The sequence below is a fragment of the Melanaphis sacchari genome, unplaced genomic scaffold (assembly GCF_002803265.2).
Source record: "Melanaphis sacchari strain LSU unplaced genomic scaffold, SCAv2.0 Contig11_pilon_pilon, whole genome shotgun sequence".
NCBI lineage: Eukaryota > Metazoa > Arthropoda > Insecta > Hemiptera > Aphididae > Melanaphis > Melanaphis sacchari.
Genome location: NW_020270469.1, coordinates 6,294,289 through 6,319,571, shown reverse-complemented (window position 1 = coordinate 6,319,571; position 25,283 = coordinate 6,294,289). Strand labels below are relative to the sequence as shown.

The following is a 25,283-nucleotide window of genomic DNA, read 5'->3' as shown; positions in this document are numbered from 1 at the left end:
TATTATTTGCATTGCTTGCAATAACGGTGTAAACGCCACGTTCGCGTCCTCCATGCAGTAGCCAGTAGCGCTGCGGTGGAACGATGGCGGGTGACGTGCGTTGCGCAGTAGCGGAATATCATTGTACCCTATGGCCACCCGGCCCGGAACGACGCGCCGCCTCGTGCAGAGCACAAAACACGACAAAATAATGCGCCGCGTACGGGTGGTGGTAGTACACACGCGCAAACACGCGCGACCCGATCCGGCGGACGACGGCAACGCGAGACACGTCTACGCGCGTCGTACCGCAACAACAATAATAATAATAATAATAATACGGTCGTTGTCGCGGCGGCGGCGGCGTGCAGGACGACTACGCTTGGACCGCGTATTTCGTCGGTACGCGTTTATTGTGGTCACGTCGCACGTCGTGTCGTACACCCCGGTGCCGGCGACGATCAGAATCTCGGATCAGTCGGCAGTCGTGTCGCAGCGTCGTACGAGTACGCACGCACGCGGTCGCGGGTCATACGAGTCGTCGCAGTGTTCGCCGTGTACGGTCGCGACGGTAATAACAATATAATATTATATTATAATAATATTACGGACGTCGATTGCCGCCGCCATTGGAATCGATTCCATCGGTTTTCACGGCTCTTTTCCCAGTCGCAGATCGCGGGGACTTTGCCGGTGACGACGATGCCGGCGTGAGCCGTCCAAAATCCCGCCGAGTGGAGCGCTCGACCGCCGTTCTGCGTGCACGTGTGTGTGTGTGTGTGTGTACCTACCGTAGCACTCGTCGCAGTCTTCCGCCGCAGCTGTTTGTTGACGGTGCTGTTGTCGTTGTTGTCGTCGTCCGAGGTGAGTTTCCTAACAGGCGCGCGCGCCAAGTGCGTCCTCCTCGAATACCTTTTGATCATTTTTTTTTTTTTTTTTATGAAGTATTCGAGTACACGCATACGCCCTAATAGACCAGGGGTCACCAAACGGCGGCCCGTGGACGGAACGATTTATCTGTTCCGCGAACGTGGAATTTATATTATTTTTTTTTTTTACTGACGGTGAATCAAACAAAGTTTTTACTTGTTTAAATTTAGTTTTCTGATCTCGCCTTTACTATCTTTGGATAATCGTGTATATCGCACGTATAGATGGTCCCCTGGAAATTTCCCGAATCCTGGGAGATTCTCGTTGCTCATCGCGAACCGGGCAGAGCATTACCGTCATGATGTCCTATTAAAGGAAACGCGAGATATATTTTTAAATCATTGTACGATTTTCGGTATTTATTTGTATACATTACACATACCGTTCTACGATCTCATGTCGCCGTTGTTGTTATTGTTGCTCTCCTACATAAGGATTAATATGAGGATATAGAAACCAGATTAACTGAATATTGCAGTGACGCCGTTGTCCGACATCATCCGTATAATGTATGATATTTTTTGCGCGCCGGCGAAAATGCCGGTTGCGGCGGCGCACGCAAGTACGCATATGTATTTAATAACTAGGTGAACCGTTTGGCGGTTTGAAAATGTAAAATATTGTAAAATTCAAACTTGTAAAATATATTTTTTAAATTATATTTAAATATATTGATATAAGTACAAATACTTGGCATGTATTTAAATACGCTTCAAATACTTTTCAAATTGTATAAGTAGGTAAGAAAATTAGTTTTAAAATTGATATTTAATATTTTAAAAATTTTTTTGTCACACTTAAATGTTGTACAACTCGCCATTTACTGAAATATTAAAATAAATGAAAATTTATTATGTTATGATTCTAAAATACTCAAGTATTTATCGAACAATAAACAGTTGTTGATAAAATATAAATTAAATGTTTAATAATTTGATTTTAAATAAATAAAATAATATAATAATTATCAAAAAGCAATCTGAAATGCAACAAATAATTTTTTTGAATTTTTAAAATTATTTTATTTTTAAATAGAAATATGTCCAAAAGTACTTAAATAAAACTTCTATGCACTATCCAAAAATCACGACAATTTATCATGCGTCAGCCGTCTAGATTATCCATACTCACTTGTACAATTATAATGTAAATTATAAGTATAATTTATTTGTTTCACATCTCTAAACATTTTTATAAAATATTTATCTTCATTTATTTTGAATGTAATCGTGCAATTTAAAATAAGTACCTTTGGAAAATTGCGTACTTACGTAATATATGACGATGTATAAATTCCAAAGATATTTATTAAAATATTGTTTTATTTTATCGAAAATTCAAAACGTCAATCAGCACGATTGTCACTTAATTTGGGTCGCGACTGAAGGTTAAGAACCGCTGATTGTACTACCTACAATTGATTAAAGTAAAAGTGTAGAACAATAAAGTAGGTAACGCATAATATAAAGGAAGATAGGTAGTTCAATTTAGTAAAAATAAAAAAAAAAATGTTTGTTTTTTTAGAATATTCATTTATTTGTTATATCTTTACTAAAAGAAATACTACAATTATTAAATTTTACAAAACGCATACTATATAGTTATCTCCCAAAATATAAGAATAGTCTCCTATCCTTATCGCACATAAAAAAATTAATTTTACTTGTTGCTTTTGCTAATTAAGAAATCCATAATTATGTGCGAGGTGCCTTATAAAATATTTTACTAGTTGCTCCTCACTATGGAATCAAAAAATAGTTCATAAACTTCACTAAAATATATCATTCAAATAGGTGCAGAATTTATGTGCTTAAATATATAGTATATTGTGTTATAGTTTAAAAAAAAATAAATTTATAATAATATATGTATTTAATGTAATATTGTATAATATAGATATTATATGATGAGTAGGATATAGTACACAATTATCATAACTGTTATAATTTTTGATAGTCATTTTTTTATTTGTTATGAGTATAAAATGTTTTTAGTACACGTAAATATAAATTGTCTTCTGAAAACAATAAACAGAAAAAATGGATTAGCATAATATGATAACCGTTAGGATTGAGATTGGGAGGTACATATTGTATTCATGTAACTTAAATTTATTTATTTGAGCAGGTTATTGATCTTTTCAGTTGGTAATATGTTTAATCTTTAGGATAAATTATTTTTTAAGATTTAATTTTACAATAATAATTGAAATATATTACCAGTTTTTTTACATACTTATTACATAAATATGATGTTTTATATACACCTACGTGATTACATAAAAATTAATCAGAATAAATAGGTATTTTATTTGTGTTTAAATAAAATTAACATAATATTAAGTTAAACATTTTACTTATTAATTTATTTTTAGTACATATATCATAGTATTATACATATACTTAATTTGCCTAATACAGTAATTTCTCTTTAGATATAACTATGACAAAATTTTATTAGTCAATATATTTTTACGTATGTGTATAATACATGAATAAGAAGTAGTATTATTTTTTCACCAACACATGATTTAATTTGTAAACAATAATAATTAGAATTTTACAATTTTTGTCATCATTTAGATTCTTACTTTAGGTGTTGTAATAAGCTTTACTGATTGCATAAAATATAATATATGAACTTTAATAGTACTTTTTTTCCGATTTCAGCTGTTTTATGAAAGGGAGCGGGTGAGAATTATTTCCCTGATATATAAAATATACCTAGGAAAATTAATTAGACAATTAATTGTTGACTGTTAATAATAATCACTTTAACTTGTTTTGACTTTTCTATAAATATGCAAAACATAGAAAATATAAACAACCAGTTTTATTGGGGTTTCGGGTACAATATTTTTATTTACGTCGTTCTAATATTATATTATTTAAAATTATTTGAATTACTGTTGATAAACGATCATAATATAAAATACATATTTTTTTTTTTCATTTAAATTTACAATACATAATTTGCATGCACAACTAATAAGAATATATTAATATTTATCAAAGCACGAGATTTTATTCTTAGGTAATTTGTTTTATGAATTTAAAACACAAATGATTTATAAAAGTGACTATTTTTAAATAAGTACCTAATATGATTTTAAATTAGAAATAGATTTTATTAAAATATAGGTTACATAGTACAACCGTATAGATACTATGTTTTAGATTCTGAGTAGTGCGATTATAGTGTATTAATTTTTTTAATGTTGGTTTTTAATAGAAAATAAAATTCATTGGTACCTAATTTCCAGTAGTTAAAAAAAAAAATAAAAATTTTTGGGTAAATCTATAATATAATTTATTATATAAGTTTTAATTTAAGTATGACTATGTTTTTATTTTTTTTATAAAAATTTTAAAAATTTCATGAGATTCCCTATGATATGTCTTTACCAAAAATTTAAAAAATAAAGTTGTTTTAAACTTTAAACTGTATTATACGTATAGCACTAACATACATTCACACACATTCAAAATAATGATTTCTCCTCAAGCTTTGTTACATTGATGTAGGTAATTCAAAAAATATTAACCAAAAATCTTTAAGCATTGTACCATTTTATATAATTTTCTATGCACAATTCAATTTTCTAAATGTTAAGATTAATTTTAAAGCGATATTTCTGCAATTTTAGAATTTGAACGGAGCGATGAATGTATTGATTTTACAATAATGCGTTAGTCAGTGTATATTATATAATAAGTAGTGGATAAAATAGTTTGATTTTCAACTTTGAAGGTGGTTTTAGATAGAAAATTAGATTTAGTTTGTACTATAAGGAAGCTACAATTAAAAATTTCTAGTATTTTTTTTCAAAATCTAGAAAAACAAAAAAAAAAAAAATGTGAAAACCGCTAATTTTTGCGCAAATCCAATTTTTAACAAATTTAATTTAATTTAATTTTTTTTTTATTTTGGTGTAAGTGTGCAACTTAAAATTGAATTAACGTAGATAATTAAACATTTGATAAAATTTTTATGTTATCATTTCATATTTACAATATAATTTTCAATTTATATTAAATAGGGATGGTAAATTTTTAATAATTTAGTTTACTCTCTATGAATATTGATTAAAAAATTTTCGCTGGATAGAAATGCTTGAAAATGTATTACAAAGTTCTTCATAAGTTGTTACTTGATCAATTAAAAAACATCGAAAATCTATAGGCATGATATTTGTTTTGTAATAGTTTGAAGTATAATTATGTTGATAACAATAACTAAAATCACGAAAATATACACATTTTTTTTAGTTAAAAATGTATATTATGTAATTTTCAATTTTAATAACTAAGAATTGAATATTTTATTACAAGGTTTGTCTTTAGTTTTTTTTTTTACTAATAGTAATTTAAATATATAATAAATTATTTTCAATATAATTATTGACGGTATTCGCTTAGATTCATTTATTGTGTGGAATGCTATATCATTGAATTTAAATTTAATACGTCCATTTTTGTAACCTATTCACATATGAAATATAGTTGACACCTACAATATATAGTCGAGTGACTACCGCGGTTTTTTCATTTACCTATAGCTGAATAATTCAAAAAATTTGTTTTAGTAGGTGTTTATTTTTTGCTTAAACTTTTTTCCGTCTGAATTTTCTTGTAATTATATAAATAGATGATATGTCACTGCTTAAAATAACTGATTACCACAGTTGTTAATTGTTTATTAATATTCATCATAATGTATCATTGGATATGATGGTAAATTCATTTAGTAACTTTTCTGGTTTCTTCAAATATTAAGATTTTATTATTAGATTTACAAATAAACATGTTTTTAACTAATTTACGTTTAATTAAAAATAATGAAAGGTTTTTTTCATAAATTATATTTGTACACTATTATAATTTATAACTTATAACTTATGTTGAGAGATAAATTATAAATTTAAAATTTATATTTTGTAATATGGTACTGATTTTTACATTTTTATCGTGCCATGGATAACAAAATATAATTTATTAAAGTTAATAATATATGTTAGTTTTAGATAAAATTATAAATTATGATAGTCTATAATCTGCTGTAACAGATTTTATTTTTTGCTTTTTGTTACGTTGTAAATATTTATATTTTTAATACTTATTAAATTCTTACTAATTCACACTGGAAATTTTTTATTAACTAGTGTGCATAATGCGTGTACGTTGTTCAATGTCGACACTAAATTAAGAATACAATTATAAAATATAATACTTTCAGATAAAATAATCATAATATATGGACAAACTTTATTTGCAGTGGATAGTGACAAACTATTAAAAATGTTCCAAAAAGTCAAAAGAGAAACAAATTTGTTTAGTATAGGTTCATAGAAAAAATATTAAGATATTGTGATTACATAAAATAAGTATTTTAAGCATAATACACAGTTAAAATATGTATTTTTGCCAATCTATATCAATTAAACCGTTTTTAAGGATGTTATACTACAAGTAATGTATTAGTACCTATATACAATAATCATTTTATCATTAGTTTTAATTTTAATGTGAGGTAGGTAAACTCGTAAGTCGTAAGTCTAAGAACCTACTATTATGTAACAATTATGCTTGTATCTAGACAATAAACTATTATTATTATATTCCATTATTAAATTAATAATATGTTTAATATTTATTAATGCAATATTTCATAATTATTATACTAAAACAATTTACGTACGATTAATTTTATGCTTAATATAGTATTTTTAAATCATGTACGTGAAAAATATTTTATTCATAATATTTTTTTTTAGTGTCAGGTGTTTATTTAATATAGGTACAAAGAATTATCCTTATCGTATTTTAGTACTTCGTGGACACATTTTTGACGACTTCTAATAAACACTAAATATCACATTTTAAGTAACCTTCTAAATACTTAACTTATACTACCAGTTTTAGGAATTCAATAAAATTATTTCAGCGTTTATCATAAAATATTATATTCTATTATTTATTATTTATTAACAAAGAATCAAATTAATTTGATTTTGGTATTTGTATTATTGTTTTAAAACATGTTTATAAAATATTTGAGCTTTTTTTACATCTCACTCTCGATCTTATTATTTAGACAGTTTTCACAGTCCTACGTTACTTTAATATAGTCAAAAAAGTAAGATATAACTTTCAAGGATGTTTTTTTATAAAAATATTCATTAAACATTTTTTAGTTTGAAAATGTCATTATTGAGGATAAGTATTATTATTTATCGTAGAGTTTAGAATCTGTTTAAAGTTTCATTATTTACCGTCGAAATTTATTAGTGTTAAAAACATTTGTTTATGCACACCTGTGTATATCTTATACAAATAAAATATTTAATACTATACTCGTTAAATTTAAAGTAAATTATTTTTGATTATGAAGACATAAATTTGTATTTTATTTTATCACAGAAATATATTAATTGTTTTAATACTTAATAACTATTAAATGTATCTATATTATATATAAACATCAACTGCTATTTTAATATCTATAAAATCAGTAGAACATACATTTTATTATTCAATTGTGTTGAACACAATAACATATTACATTCTATATTGTTATATTAAATATTATAATTTTATTATAATAATTTATCAACAAAAATAGTATCAATAAGTATATTATTATTATTTTCAAATAATACGCATAGGAACAATTTTATTTTATGTTCTCTCCTATGAAAATTAAAATTAAAATCTCTTAACTAAAAAGGTTATGCTGAACAAATGTTCAAATGATTTAACTTTCAAGTATGAATTATGTTTTACTACTTACAACTTTGTAATAAAGCTTTCGTATTAATTTAAATTGCTGTATAAATTAAATTATATAGAAATAATTAACCTTAGGTAGGTATTGCTTGTGCATCAAATTGTAAATGAATCCATCACAGCTTTAAATTATTATTAGCATAGCATTTAAATAGCTCACCATACATTTTTTGCGTAGCAGTGTAGAACTTTCAAAAGCAAATATTTATTGTCAGCATCACTTAAAGTATACGAGTCGTATGTTTAAAAAATGCACCTCACTAATATTTATTAATATTTATTTATAGAATATTAGTGCATATTTCTATTAAGATAGTCAATACAAATTTAGTATTTTATACGTTATATATAATATTTTATTTCAATTTAGTTTTTATGCATTTTTTTAAATTTTCTATGGTTATTTACAACCTATAAAGGTGTATAGTAATGAAATAAGCAAATTTGGAGATTTTTGTTAAACCATTATATTGCAGTGAATTTAGAAAAATTATTCATTAATATTCCTTATGCTTGGTTAAATTTAAAACTGTATTGTTATGAACCTTAATAATGCATTTTATTATAATAAAATATTATATTTCATTAAATTACTCTCCTAAGTTAAATACGTATGATTAAAATATATATTATGCAAATCATAAAATAGTAATTACAGACGTGTGAAATAATGCTTAATGATAATTGATTAAATAACATTTTATAATATTATAAAAAAATAAAAATTGTATTACAATTATTATAATATTAATTATGATTGATATGTTAATATTGTTAATTTATTTCTATGTTCCAACAGAATATACATTGTTTTGAATAATAATACTTTATCATGTTATTTATTACATTTATTGAAATTTATTTTGTTTTATTTGTTTAAAATACATTTTATAATAATATAATAATAATAAATTAAAATATGAAAATATGAAAATATTTTTAAAATAGGCTGTAATTAATTAAATTAAAAAAAAAAAATTTAATATTAAAATCATTGTATTCAAAAGCTGATTCTAAGCAAATCCATATTTAACCAAAAATAATTTTAAAAAATACAATATGATTATATTTCTTAATGTTTTAGGTACCACACATTTTATCGAAAGTCTAAGGAAAATCTAAAAATTATTTATCTCATGTGTCATTGTGACAAATGAATAATTTATAGTAGGTAATGTTTAATGAAAATTGTATACAACATATCCTAACTAAACAAATTATGTAATTATCTACTATAAAAAAAAATAGTAGATAATTATTATAGTAGATAATTTTTATATGTTATTATTATAACATATAAAAATAAATACTGTAAAACCAATATACTACACGCTTCACTAAGGATCTAAAAATAAATTGTATTTTGAAAGTGTAAATTAATAAATACGTCTCGCCTTGGATTATAAATTATAATAAACTGGATATATTACAGTTATTAATGGATAATAATGGAATGATTCCATGGTTTTGTCGATGTTGAAACTAAGTAATGCTTTGTTTTAGAGATACAGTTAGTGGTTGCCTTATTGACCAATATAATAATGTACAGAAAACCATATAAGTTAACTCATACTCTTAAGTTATTTTAGAGCCTTGAAGTCTGAATAGTGAATACCAATCATAATAATATAACGATGTACTAACGTCAAGTTACACACAATGTCACAATTTCTTCTGTGGTAATGTGGTTACAGGATCACTGTGATACCTACATCGATTTCACAACGATTTTCTGCGCATGTAACCAATCATTTATTTGTTATCTCGATCAATGTTTTTGAAATGTGCCATCAACATCGTTTATTATTGTTGTGAGTTTTGTTTTTATTTTTACAATAAAGCAAGGTCGGAGATTGAAGTACATAACAATACTCACGTGCCGAGATAGAATATCTTATACTATACAAATATGTAATAATATTGAATGGAAACAACTTGTTCACAGTGTGTCCTATACAAAGTGTGGATTTGATCATTCATTATTAACATTTATACAGAAGATAGACCTACCTATATCCATACCTCAATATGGTGTATTATGTACACCGATTTATACGATAGATGTGACGTGACAAAATAGCTTCACAATTTTCTTGTCTATATTTAATTAATCAGTTATTGTATTGCATTTTTTTTAGAAGACATAACAGAATTTACTGGTTTATAAATTTGATATGCAGTAGATCTATAAAAAAGAGATTATTCGTAGATCGGATTTAATCTTACTGATTTGAAAAACTATAACAGATCCTATACCACAAATCTACTGTTTTCAAATTAAACTTAGGATTTTTAAAAGTTAATTTAAGATAGTTTGTTCTCATGCAAGGGTATCGTTTCAGGTTATTTTTTAGGTGTGCGAGGTTTCAAGTAGGCCATTTTGAAATTTCACCAGGCCATATAAAAATTGATATATGTACGTATATGTACGCATTATCCTACTTTTAATTATTATTTTCATATATCTCATGGACCAAATCAATGAATCAGTATACCAATATTGATAAATGTCAATATGAAAATTAAAATATAATTTAAGAAGATTTAATTTTGTACATTATCTCAGCAGGGCGTAGGCCAATTAGTATATTATTTTAAAAGTAAAGGGTGCAGCCGCACACCCTGATCCCTCTCCCAAATAACGCCCTTGTTCTCATGTATTAACTACTAATTTTGTTTTTTTAGATCATTAGCAACTTTGAGTGGGATAATTAACAAGATTATTGGTGTTATAACAATAATGTAGTAATGACAAACTGAACGGCTTAATAAATTAGTTTAAAAGTTTTGCACAGTGCAGCTTCTGTAAATTTAATGATGGAAGCTGCCCGTTGATTAAGACTTTATTTTAAAAAGATCGTTTTTAGATTTTACAGTTGTGTTTATATTTACACAACTACAGTTAATGTTGAATGTTGCTTATGTTGGCTTATAATGTATCTTATATTTTTAAAGTAAATGCATTTAATACATTAACGTTATTAGTTATAATAATCTAAGATTCTAAGACATCTTAATTTTAAGCTTCTGAGTATCTTTTAAAATGTAGGTAGTCCTATATCTACTATATTAATACTGACTAACAAGATTTAGTAAAAATAATATATATAATATATATTTGTAATTTAGACAATATAAATCTATGTATAGTAAATAGTAAGTGTATTATACATTTTTGTACGATCAAAACTTATAACGCATACTTAAATTATTTTGAAGACAGCACCTACTAGAAACGTATTTGTATTTGATTTTATTATCATATAAATGCATAAAATATAACCTCAAAATAATATTCATGGTTTGTGAAATAATGTTGAATAAAAATACCTATCTAAATTTAGTTATTGATAAATATATTAACTTGAATGCATTTTTTATTTTATTACATATTTCAATCAAAATGGAGGAAAATAATAAAAATAAAAATATTTAATTTGCAAATTTATTTTAAAAATACTATAATGCATTGTGGACAATATTGTTTTTATTTTTGCAGATATTTAGACAACATCCGCTATGTCAGAATACAGCGGTGAAGCTAAGTACCGACCAAAACGGTATCAGTCTATTGGCAAGTTGTTCAAAAAACGTGTTCCTATCATTTCTTGGCTACCCAAGTACGATACAGATCAAGCTGTTAGTGACTTGATTGCTGGGATCACTGTTGGACTAACAGTCATGCCTCAAGGGCTGGCTTATGCTACACTCGCTGGTCTAGAACCACAGGTGAGAGAAACTTATATTGATAGTCTGAATAAGTTAAAAATAATATATAAATGATAATGTTTATTTAAAATACAATAGTATTAATAAACATATTGAAGTGTACTATTTATACAACAATTGAAGGTTAAGTTACTGGTGGAAAATTTCTTGGTTTTAACTTCAGAATGATAATGTTCTAATATTCATGAGGGAATGTCTGCTATTCGTTTAAAGCGCATGATCAGTCGTTATTTAAATTTTATCAAAAATATGTAGGTACCTACTCAGTTTAACTTTTTTTTGACCGATTGAGAAAACATAAGATTAGTTTCTACAAATATATATATCATTCATACTATCGTAAAATACCTATTTAATATTTTACATATTAATTATTTTTGTATTATATATCAAAAGTACAAGTGACAATTGTTACCTGTACACTTTTTTAATAAAAACTGAACACATTTTATTTATAATTAGTTTTTTTATGACACATTGAAGCGTATATTTGAGTATGTTTTAAGTATAACTATAATATATTCATATTTTTACGCATAATTTAATATTTTTTAGTTCATAAAATGATAAGTACTGTTATATAATAATTTTTAAAATTGGTAGTCATTTATTGGTAAATTAAATTGCTAAATATGTTAAATATATCCAGACACACAATTTTATTTGCATTCATACTTTCAATCAGTTTATATGTATGACACTTTTTTTAGTGCGCTAAATTAAAACAACTATGTAAGTACTATAAAATATTCATTTTTTTTTTTTTTTTTTTTGATGACATATTAAATGTATGTTTATTTAATGTAATTAACTTCTAGCTGATGTATTAATACAAAACTTATATCTACTATAGAGTTTATAATTTCATATATTAACCAGTTGCCGGAAGTATGAAAACATCTGATATGACTTAAACATATCACAATCACATCTATATGAAAATTTCGAAAAACGATACAGAAGCCAAAATAACGAATTTTTTAAAATAGCTAACTCATATACTATATAGATAGAAAATAAATTATTAAAAACTATACAAGTAATATTATATAATATATGTTAGTTTATCTTACCACCTATACCATGTAACATGTTAACGAATTATCCCGGAAGTTATAGTTGTTACACTTGTTACAGTATACAAATATTACATTATGCACGAAATCGATGAATTTTTTTGCATATACGTGGCTCAGTTTATTTTACTCTATTAAATTATAAATTTATAACATTAAATAATTTACATATATTTTGTTAATCTAATTAGTTATGGCTTATAGGCTATGGAATGGACTAATATACTTGTATGCCATTAATCTTATATTGTGACAAACAAACATTCATAGTTTTATTTTTAATAAAATTAATGTTGTCTTATAAAATATCTATTTACATAAAAATCATTAATTGCTTTCGTATCTAGAATAATTGAAGCTTTGTCAAACTAATAATGAATCGTATTATTTAATCTAAATATACAGCTAAGGAAAGATCAGTTAGTTATTATTTAATATCTTTTTTGAGGCACTGGAAGCACGTTGCTTCAGAAATTTTGTATTGAGTATATAAATTAAATTATTTATAAAATTAAAAATTATTTTCAACTTAAAATAGAAACAAGCTGAGTATCTCAAACAAATGTAGTTAAATTGTACAAATGCATTTCAGGAAATTGTGAAAAATCGCTTTTTTTATCGCATGATAATCCGATTTACGTATAATGTCAAAATGAAATAATTTCTAATCAAATGTAAAATACTGCTGTACTATACTATTATGCGTGCTGAGATGAGTACTCAATAAAGTTTATGTATCCAGTTGAATTTATTTTATTATTATTATTATTATTTTTTTTTTTTTTATTATTATTAGACTTATTATAAATAATAATATAATACTAATTAAAAAAAAAAAGTATAGAAAGATTATATTATTTGTGTGATTGAATATACTGACTTCGTAATTTGTGTGTTGCACGCTTTATTCACTGTTATGAGCTTATAATTTATAACATAATATATGTATAAACAAAATGTAGCTTACTTTATTAAGAAATGTTATTTAAATATAAGTAGATACTATAGTATAGACAAAAGATATAATTTATTTTATTTAAATAATACAAAAAACAGTGATGGTAATTTGTGGATTATCTTGTTAGTATCTATTAGGCAATAATAAATATATCATTATATAGAAAATTTAATAAAGTATCAGTGTTTTCTTTCGATTTATATGTTTTTATAATTGTTTTCAATTTAATAGTAAACAAAAATATATTCACAACCATAAAGTATACTTGTTTAAATTAAAGTGTTTGAAGAAAATTAACTTTTAATAAAAATTGATGAAAGTATATGTATTTTATTTGTTCATTGACTGATTTGGTTTGTATAGGTTGAGTGTTATTTTAGATTTTCGTTAAAGCAAAGATTGAAATAATCTTACAACAGTGATAAACAAATATAAATATTTTTGATTATTACCTATTTTAATTTTATGAGAATATTTTTAGGTTAAACCAGTTTTTTAATAATTATAATTAGTTAATAATAAAATATATAAGTACTAATATCTGTGTTTATATATTTTTTTACAGTATGGCTTGTATTCTGCGTTTGCTGGATGCATTGTTTATACAATGTTCGGTAGTTGTAAGGATATTACCATTGGACCTACAGCATTAATGTCCCTTATGACATACCAACAAGTAGTCAATAGAAACGCTGACTATGCAGTATTATTATGTTTTTTGTCTGGTATTTTACAGTTCATTATGGGATCACTTAAACTAGGTATGTATTAATTTAAAAAAAATAAGGACAATAAATTTATGTTTGTTTATATACTTTTTATATTTTTAAATCAATTACTAAAATTATAGTCATAATACCTATAATTGTCGCGGAAAATCTGCTTACTTTTTATTTTTTTCTCTTGGTAACATGAAGAAACATACCACCATCGGGATTTGCTGGTATAGTTTTTGGATTCAATTTTATTGGTAATTTCATATTTTTAGACAGTGAAATGTTATAAGTTGATAAAATTCTAAACAACGCCACTTTTACTTGCATCATTCCGAATCGCATACCTGATCAAATTAATAAAATATTTTCAATTGTTTTTTGCAATTATTTTTTAACAATACTTTACCTATGCATAGTCTAGGACCAGCGCCAAATGGCAAGTAAGCATATTGTGGTCTATTATGTTTTTCATCCTCTGTAAATCTTTCTGGAATGAATTTTTCCGGTTCTGGCCAATATTCAGGATCGTTATGAATAGCATATACTGGTATGACCACCTGGAGTCCTTTATTAAGGGTGAAATCTGAGTTTGGTAACTTATATGGTTTTATTGTCTTCCTGGTTAAATTAGGCACTGGTGGATACTTTCGCAAGGCTTCTATAAATTGAAATTGTGAAAAATGGTTTATTTTAATATTTATATAATTTACTTTCTACTAACCAGACACAATCATATCTAAATAAGTCATTTCTTGCAATATTTCATATGTTAGTTTTCCATTGTGTTTAATAAGTACTGAATCAATTTCTTCTTGAGCTCTCGTTTGTATTTCCGGGTTTTGGGCAAGTTCAAAAAATGTGAATGTTAACGTAATTGATGAAGTTTCATATCCTCCAATAAACCATACAAAACATTGGGCCGCCAACACATCCATAGTAAATTTAAAATCTGAAATATTATAGATAGGTACTATATGATATTAGAATTTAAATGAGATGAACCAACTTTTTTTTTCAAATTACATTTTATAATCAATGACGGAACGAGACGATTTTGATCTCTAATGTAACATATAGGTACTACCAGTTATCAACTAATAGAATTAAGTATTTTTGGTAAATTGGTTTTATGATTTCATTTAATAGATATATTATAGATAAAAGATGGTAAAACATAATTTATTATAACATAAGTAAATTTACTATAGTCAATTAATTTTAATTATTATATGTATACTATATTACATCATAAATCATGTGTTAGAAAATTAATTAATACAATAATTATGATATGTCATAGAATACTCTTTGACTTTGGATGTCTATAAAAAAAAACCAATTTTTTTAAAATGTTTTTAAACTGCTAAAAGAACATTTTATGAGGCATCCTACTATAATACCATTATAAACACGTTTATCTAACTATTCGACGAATTCCCAACTACGCCATTAAGATAAACTGAAAAAAATATACATACCTTCTTTTTCGTCGTTTTCGTTAAGTACTAATTTACTTTCTTCTTCAGAAGATAAATTTTGGCCTCTTTTAATTTTCAACAGCAAATCCAGAAAGTCATTTCGTTGTATATTGTTCTCTTCTCTATATTTGACTGTATCATTCACTACATTAAAGAAAAAATCGGCGTATTCTTTTTTGATACTTCGTACTTTTAGTAATCCGATTAAACTTGGAGCCAATGCATTTAGCGCATTTCTTATGATAGTTTCTTTACTAGTTGAAAATAGCATTCGACCGACTTTCCGAAATTCTGCCTCAGGATTAGCCAACGAGTTGGTTTCAAATCCAAATGCCACAATACTAATGACATCGGTTGCAAATCTAGCTAACAGTTCCTTAAATTCTACCTAAAACACAGCGATAAATAATTTATCTTAAAACTATAAGACTTGTAATTAGAATCTTAATAAAAAAAATAGATCTAAAATCATTAAATGTACTGTACTATTAATTAAATGCTTATATGTAAATCATAGAAGTATTGTATAAATATATTACTTGTTCACCAATCATTGATGATGCGTCAAGAATCTTAACCATTTCTTGAGCTCTACCATCTATAAGATCAATCATGTTCTTTATTTTTCCAATGGTGAATGCTGGTGTCAATTTATTTCTTAAAACTTTCCATTTATGGCCTTCCAATGTTAATAAATTACCAGTAAGCGGCTCTAACTTGTCATCAAATATTATTCCACGGTTGGGAAACGTAGAAAACTCTTTTGTAAACACGTCTTTTATAATATTTAAATCTCGAAGCATTAGCTTCGGCTTTTGAAACTGATAGAAACCAGTGAACTTGTATCCATTTGTATTAAAATATATGCTAGCATAATGTTCGCCTACCCATGTTTTCATTTTAGTTACCTCCTTAGTATGACCATATATAATGTGAGGTTTTAATGGTACAGGGCATCCTTGACGTTGCCAAAACGTATAACGATATCTTAAGTATAAATAAAATGATGTCGAAATTATGACGGCATACGCCATCAAGTTTAATGGCAAATAATCGAATAAAACCATTTATCCTGCTAATGAAATAATTACCATTATTAAACATAATTAATGTTATATTGTTTTCATTGTTAGAAATTAATATATATATAAAATAAATATATTATATAATTTAATATTTTACTTAATTAACTTAAATATATTGTGCATACATTTAAATAAAAATAAATAAATTCGTTCAAAGAAAACAATTTAACAATATGTTAATTGTTTTACAGGAAGTTATACTGGCCATGTTTCTTTAAATTTATTTTTGTAATTAAAACTTATTAAAATTATAAATTTTAATAAGTTTAAGTTGTGAATAGTGTTCAATAAAATGCAAAAAATATTAATAACACTTATGGGCGTATTGAAATTTGAAATTAGTTAATAATTTCGATGTGTAAATATGATTCATGGATAGTTAAGTAGACATAGACTAAGTAATCCTTTATAATTAAATAATACATTTTATATTTTTTCTAATAATTGGTTCAGCTCTTTTATAGAATCTAAGGCTTAATATATTGCCAATAATAAAATGATATTTTTAAAAACCATGCAAAAAATGTTTCTTTATTTATAACTTTGTAGATAATAATAAAAAACAATTAAACCTAATAACACATACTATATATCTCATAAGTTAATTGACTTAAGTTATTAAGCTTTTAAATGTTTGGTATCTAAAAATAATTATAGTATTTTAATTTATTTACTTAATATAATATTACCTTTTTATAATATCGAAAAATGTATTAATTTTTAACAGATGAAGTTGACTGTTACTCGAACATGACGCAAACATTTATGTTCTTAATGTATGAAACAATTATACTTCTAGTTATTATTTAATTGCATAATCACTTTTTTTTATTAATTTATATAATATTTTTAAATGATAATAAATAATAACATTTCATAATATCCAATGTATAATATAAAATTACTAAAATAGATTTATATTTTTTTTATAAGTGAAAAAAATAGAAGTATTTATTTGAAGTACCTAGTTATAGTAGTATGAATCATAAATTCATAAACACATAAATATAATATTCTGGCGTTTTTTTCGAATTATCTAAGCTGACTTGCGCAAGGTTAGACATAACCTAACCTAACCTAATTGAGGTTATTCACACAAAACACATACACAGAGTAAAATCATATTATGAATCATAATTTTATTTAAATTTTCTATTTAATACTTAATCCAAGACCTATCAATACGTTTATTATTTAATCAATTTAATTTAATTTTTATTAACTTATGTAACACTATATTCTTACGTTATGTTTATACGGCAATTCGAATTAAATAAATAATTACATTTATTGATGTGTAAACATCTATGCTATCGGTTTGTAGTACGACCTTCTTGCGGAATCGAGCGTCAGGCGTAAGTCATGTAGATGTGACTGCTTGAGTGTGTGTGTGTGTGAGGCTATTGCCATTGATTTAATTTAATTAAATTTAATTTAATTGATTAAATTTATAATATAATATAATATATAATATATTATACGCCTATATATTTTACTATAGAAATTATATTATTTGTTTATCGGAGTTACGACTAATGCATATCAATTAACACCGGTTTCATGAAAGAAAACAAACTTAAATACTATGATAATGATACCAATCGACGCGCATTTTTTTTTTCATTGAATTACATGAAAAAATGAAATTTGAATTTTTTGGAGTTACGCCTTTTGCTAAATAGGCTGACGATATATAATATATCATAATTAATAATATATAATAAATAATTATAATATATATAAATTATATATAATAATAAAAACAATATATATATAAATAAAAATAAAAAAGTTAAATATAAATTTTAAAGAGAACGCGAGCTTGTATGATTATTGTTACCTTATTATACAAATTCCACTCAAACCATGACATTATATTCCCCAATCAAAGTCGTACTGCAGTTTAGATGTTTACACATCATTCGTGAGTACAAAGGCACTCACATAGGGTTTTACATTTAAATAAAAACTTTGGTTGTAAACGTAAGAATATATTTATATATTACTTAGATTATCATAAAACAATTAGATGTTACATATATTTTAATAAACTGTAAATATATTATTAGATACCTACCAAAGTACTAACCTATCCTATTGAATGTAGTTATATTTTGTTTAAAAAAATGCATATAAATATTTTAATCTAGGCGTATTAATTGACTTCATTTCCATCCCGGTGACCGTTGGTTTTACATCAGCTACCTCTGTTATCATAGCAGTATCTCAATTGAAGGGTCTTCTTGGCCTAAAGTTCGAATCATCAAGCTTTTTAGATTGCTTGCTGAAAGTGTACCAGAATATTGGTAATTATCGCGCCAATGATACAATTCTTGGAGTTACTTCTATCATCATACTACTCATGCTTCGAGTAAATAACTTACACTATGCCTTTAGGTTAAAACTATTTTTCAAATTTAATAATTGTACTTATTTTTTTTAGAAAGTAAAAGATATTAAATTATTTGAACCTAATGGTAAGCCATCTAATAAACAAAGGACAATTATGAAAGGGCTGTGGTTACTCTCCATATCCAGAAATGCTTTAATTGTAGTTGCTTGCTCAATCGTTTCATACTGGTTTTATAGGCCAAATTCAGAACCTTTTGTGACTTTAATCGGTGAGTAAAAAATATTTATGAATCTGTTATCTATTATATAGTTTACCAAAATATTCTTTAATGAATAATATTTGAGCCTAATCTATTAATAATAAATAACGTATTATTCTATAAAATTTTCTTAATATCGATATGTATATATATTTTCTATATTTTAACTAGTATAATATTATTAAAATTTACAATAGTAATTATTTTTTATATTAATTAACCGTATGAACATTTGAAAAAACATACGTGTTTAGATTTAATGAAAAGATATTCATTAAAAATATTTATTGATTACGGCGATTTATTGAAATATTAAATTACTTCAAATACTAATATAATTATTTGAATTAAGTATAAAAATGTTGGTACATTATTTTACTGTTAAACTATTTCTGTTTGTATTAAACTTTATTTTAATTCATGTGTTTATTTTAAAGGAAAAGTAAGATCTGGTTTGCCGCCGTTAAAATTTCCACCGTTTGGAACGGAAGTAAATGGTACAGCGGTTAGCTTCATTAATATGTGTTGGGATCTTGGGTCTTCCATTATATTAGTGCCGGTAATTGCTGTTCTCGGAAATGTCGCTATCGCTAAAGCATTTGGTATAAAGTTTTATTATATTTGTAAATTTTAGCATTACTCTAAAACGAATTTCAATTGCCTACAAAACACGTTTTAACTTTAAAATAATTGTAATAGCTAGCGGAAATTCAGTGGACGCTACACAAGAACTCTATTGTTTGGGCGTTTGCAATCTATTGGGTTCGTTCGTTTCTTCGATGCCCGTTACCGGATCATTCTCAAGAAGTGCAGTGAATCACGCTAGTGGCGTACGGACTCCTATGGGCGGAATGTATACGGGTAAAATGCTTATAATGTAGTACTATTTCAAAATCATTTGTTAACAAGACACTTTCGAACATTTTAGGTATACTTATTATTTTGTCATTGAGTTTATTGACGCCGTACTTTTACTTCATACCCAAAGCAGCTCTAGCAGCAGTCATCATTAGTGCTGTTATTTTCATGATCGAATACGAGATCGTTAAACCTATGTGGAAATCAAGTCGTAAGTCGAAATGGTGATAACCTTTCGGTACTTATTTGTCTATTACCTGCCACCTGTAAGCCACCATTGGTTGTATTTAGGTTTTTTTTGTTTAACAAAACTTATAAATAAAAGTAGCAAATTATGACAATACTATAATATTGTCTACAAAAAAATAAACAAAATGATACTAAGAATTACATGTACTTAAATACAAAACACTTAAAGGGTAGTTTTCTATAAAGTTTTCTTTAATTGACATTATTCTTGACCAGTGTCATATATTTTATTTATTTTAAATAAACAATGTGTATTTGTTAAAATTATTTAAAAATCACTTTAAATACTATACGGTAAATAATTTATTAAATAATAGTTTATATTTAATAGCCCATATAAGTATATAGTTTTAAATTTTTCTATGATTAAAAAATGTAGATATAATTTTATAAAGAAATGTTCACAAAAATTCTAACTTTCTAATTTAAGAGTAACAATCACCTGATAGCAGGAAATTAAACTATTTCCATTTTGTTGGCGGGGCAATATCAAATACATACTTATAATTTATTTTCTCATTCATTCATTAAAACTATTTATAAATTATCTATTTTCCTATGTATATCATCTATGAACTATTCCTCTCATCTGCATAACCACATCAAAACAATTTATGTTTAATATAATATATTATGTATATTAATATTTATCACCTATACATTCGTAATTATACAACAAATGGTGCTGGTAATGACCTAGGATCTCGTTTAAATTACTTATTAAATGTACTTAAATTGTAAAATTTTTAGTTGTATATGTCGCATCCACATAGTGAAACCACTCATTTCATGAACCAGATAGTGAAATTCGTCCATATCGTGAATTTTGACGAAAATACATTATATGGACATCCATTTCATGAAATTGACAATACCTATATCGTGTACTTTGTGTAATTATTATTTTACTATATAATGGTTCATAAACTATCATTATACATTTATACGTATATAATATTTTATTATATAAATAATTATATTTTAACAAAAATATTTTTCACGATTGATTATGACATTAACTGTTACAAAGCATACTTTTCAATATCAATAAAAATAATAATGCTTTATCCGTGATTTATATTATATGAGGCTATTAGAGAGATATCAAATTTAATTTCGGTAATTTCACATCCGATATCATATGAATGTTTCTTTATCGGATATTTGGATGACAGTTGACGGATACCTATGTAACTCCTATGTTGTTCAAAAAATAACATTTATTGAGTGTTTGTGTATAACACAGTTACTATTGTGTTTGCAGTTTATACGTGTTGTCAATGTCATAATAAATCGTGAAAAATAAAATATAATATACATATAAATGTATAATGATAGTGTATGAACCATTATATAATAAAATAATAATTACACAAAGTACACGATATAGGTATTGTCCATTTCATGAAATGGATATCCATATAATGTATTTTCGTCAAAATTCACGATCTGGACGAATTTCACTATCTGGATATCCAGTTCATGAAATGAGTGGTTTCACGTTTCACTATGTGGATGCCACATATATAATATAATAATTATTAAAATTGCCTATATGGAGCCCCTAAAAAAAAAACGAGGGACACGTCATAATATTATAATGTCTATAATTGAGTATGTTTGTTTGCATTTAGTATAAATCATAATAATATTTATGAACAATAAAAAGAACTAATATATTATTTATATCAAAAAACATTTAAAAACTTTAGTTTATAACTTCTATTCAAAGCAGTAGTTGTAGATTTTATTTAAAATTGAAGTATAATCTTTGATTACAAAATGTATGTCACTTGCTTAATAATTGTATTATAAATGTAAATTTTTTTGCATATTTGATGAAGTACTTAATAATTAAATTAAATTAAGTGTGTTTTGTTTTAATGTAATCTAAATAATTAGAATTTACTACTCTATGTATATTAAATATAATATAATGTGTACTTAATTCATATTTTTTAGGAAAAGACTTAATACCTACTTTTGCAACATTTATTTTATGCCTGGGTATTGGTGTAGAACTTGGAATTTTAGTAGGTGTCGCAATAAATATCATGCTTTTACTTATACCATCGGCTAGACCGTTTTTGCACATTGAAATGAAAAAGGTAAGTTATGAATTTTTTGGAAGCTTTTTAAATTATTATTGATTTTCATATGAAAAATATGTTTTTGTCCTTATTGTTAATGAGTTAAACCATATAAATGTGTTATATTTGATAAATAATATGAGCTTTGATGATTGCAGTTAAGAACCGGCCTGGATTATTTATTAGTGACCCCAGAAAACAGTCTTTACTTTCCAGCTGTAGATTTTATGCGAGCTAAAACAGATAAAGCTGCTGTTAAAATGGGGCAGTCTAAACTTCCTGTCGTGGTTGATTGTAAACATATACTTGATGCAGATTTTACAGCTGCTAAAGTAAGAATAAAAATAAAATACAATAGTATAATTTTGATCCTCATTGTTCAATTATCCTAACTAAAAAGTAATTACTTGTTACTATATTAAACAATAAATATGTTTTTTGATTTAATTAATAAAAAAATTAATTTTAAGTACATAATTTAAACATTCTTTTAGATATAATATTATAATTAGTTATTTACATATACAGAGAATTAATTATATCTGTGTATAAATAAACCATTTAAATTCATTAAATATGATACCTAAACATTTTTATTGTGTTGGTTTAATTATTATTCTAAAATATTTTCCTAGATGCATGAAAAACTAGTTTTGTTTAACCAGTTTCTAAGTCTTCTTCTGATCTGCCCAATATTTTTAATAACCAACCAGTACCTGCTTTTTTTTTATAGCTAAAGTATTTGAATAGATTATTATAGATAAGTCTAATCTAATTTCAATAATGTAATCATAGATAAGCACTACAGTTTAAACACAACAAGTAAATATTGATTTATACCAATACGTGTTATACTAGAAGTTCCTCAAGGATTCAATTTCACATCAATATTATTTTTATTTTTGTTAATGGCATAAGTTTTTAAAATTATATTAAATTAAAGTTTGCTATTGATATCAAAATAATCCGCATAGTTAACAATCAAAGTTGAAACTGTTTTACTTCAATCTGATTTAAATCATTTCTAAGAATGATGTATTAACAATAATTTTATTCTCAACATTAATAAAAAAAAATATAGATAATGACATTTTCTAGTGCTCAATTTGTTTCAAAATTGAATTATAATCACAATGCTGTAATACTACATTGGACCATGAATCTATTAAAAATCTTAGAAATTGTTTTCATACGAAACTTAAATTTGATTGTCACATTAACAATATTGTAGACAAATTAAACAAAATATTCATTTTAATGATTTAATTTTTGAAATTGTGCTGACTTTAATGATAAACTTCTGTCTGTGAATAGATTTATTTTTTTAGTTAAGAGTTTTGTCATAAATATTGACTATCCTGAGTTATACTAGGTTTAAATATAAATTTTATATTAACAGTTGACACAAAAAAAATTAATTGTGCAATCAATATCTTCCATAGTAAAATTATAAAACCATAAATAAATTAAAAATTAATTTTTTCATACTACAGAACATCAACTCATTTAAAACGTATAGTGATTTCATAGCTTATAATTACTTTTTATTATTTGTGTATTATATTTCATTGTTTTTCATTTTTTTTTTTTTTTTTTTTTTACAAACTGTTATTATTATAATCAAACTTATGTTATTGGGTCAGGCCCATTTAAACCTTAAATAAACATATAAAAAAAAAAAATTATTATTTTAATTATCTAGGGAATTGCTGGATTAATAATGGACTTCAAAAGACGAAAACAACCATTATGTTTCTATAATCCTAGAATAAGTGTTTTGGCTGTTCTACAGGGTGTGTGCGTTGATGAAATTGTTCACTGTTTCACATATGACGAACTGGAACAAACCCTTAATGGTAATACCTAATATAAATTATAACATTTTAATATTTGATTTATGCTTGGGTAGTAGGTATTGTATAAAATAATTATAAAATACGTATTAGTAATTATATATATAGTTAATATAGTGTTCTTTATAAAGAATCAGACTTCAAAACTATAATTTAATTAGATTGTGAATAAATAAGAGATTATGCTATAAAAATTATTTATATAAATATAAATTGAATTGAAGAATATTGAACACCCTAATAAAATTAAAATATATTTATTTTAGATATCAACTCTTCTGGAAATCCAGCGGAATTAAAAGACATAGTACACACAACATCTCAGCAGTCACATGAAACTCCACTTTTAAGTAGAAGACAACATTAAACACACAAATTATTCTTAGTAATTTTTTCCTACATGATAAATAAATCTACTATAATTTAATTTATACATAATTATTATGTAATATTATGAGTAAATTTTGTTCATATTTATATAGGTCTAATTTAAATATTTATTTTTGTAAAATTTGTATTAACTACATAAATATTAATAATGACATATTTTTTCATATGTATCAATTTTGTTCATCTATCAAAAGTTAGAAACTAAGAAATTACCTTTTGTAATATCTTATTGATTTTAATAATTATTATTAATATATTTTTCTAATATTTACAAGTACACTTGTATGTTGTATTACATGTGTAGTTTGTTTGACTGTATAACAATATTTTTATAAATATGAGACATGAATATATTTTCTAAGTTAATTGAATGAAAAAAATGTCATATTAATTTGTTTAATTGAATTCAATATTTTGTTTTTAAATAATGTTGCAAATCAATTGTTTTTGTAAGTAGATTAAATAATAAATATTTAAATTCAATTTGAAGAATAA

The 25,283-nt window shown here is 25.1% G+C and overlaps 2 protein-coding genes across 3 annotated transcripts; one reads left to right on the top strand and one right to left on the bottom strand.

The window, feature by feature from the left end:
* The first annotated feature begins 251 nt into the window (after positions 1-251).
* On the top strand, positions 252-24,872 carry LOC112604427 (sodium-independent sulfate anion transporter). The gene is made up of 12 exons (XM_025353469.1): positions 252-843; positions 11,194-11,423; positions 14,023-14,218; positions 18,887-19,107; positions 19,180-19,357; positions 19,786-19,950; positions 20,048-20,209; positions 20,277-20,417; positions 22,418-22,563; positions 22,704-22,877; positions 24,248-24,401; positions 24,665-24,872. The coding sequence occupies exons 2-12, from the start codon at positions 11,214-11,216 to the stop codon at positions 24,763-24,765; spliced, it is 1,848 nt and encodes a 615-aa protein (XP_025209254.1). The 5' UTR covers positions 252-843; positions 11,194-11,213; the 3' UTR covers positions 24,766-24,872.
* LOC112604428 (probable cytochrome P450 6a13) lies at positions 14,289-17,519 on the bottom strand. Of its 2 annotated transcripts, none has more exons than XM_025353471.1 (6): positions 17,426-17,519; positions 16,191-16,726; positions 15,652-16,039; positions 14,895-15,122; positions 14,580-14,831; positions 14,289-14,517 (listed from the first exon to the last, which is right to left on the bottom strand). In XM_025353471.1, exons 2-6 carry the CDS (start codon positions 16,716-16,718, stop codon positions 14,348-14,350), a joined length of 1,566 nt encoding a protein of 521 aa, XP_025209256.1. In that variant the 5' UTR covers positions 16,719-16,726; positions 17,426-17,519; the 3' UTR covers positions 14,289-14,347. The 2 variants fall into 2 exon arrangements, with proteins under 2 accessions (XP_025209256.1, XP_025209257.1); XM_025353472.1 differs by having other exon boundaries at positions 16,191-16,723; positions 17,426-17,510.
* Positions 24,873-25,283: the final 411 nt, after the last annotated feature.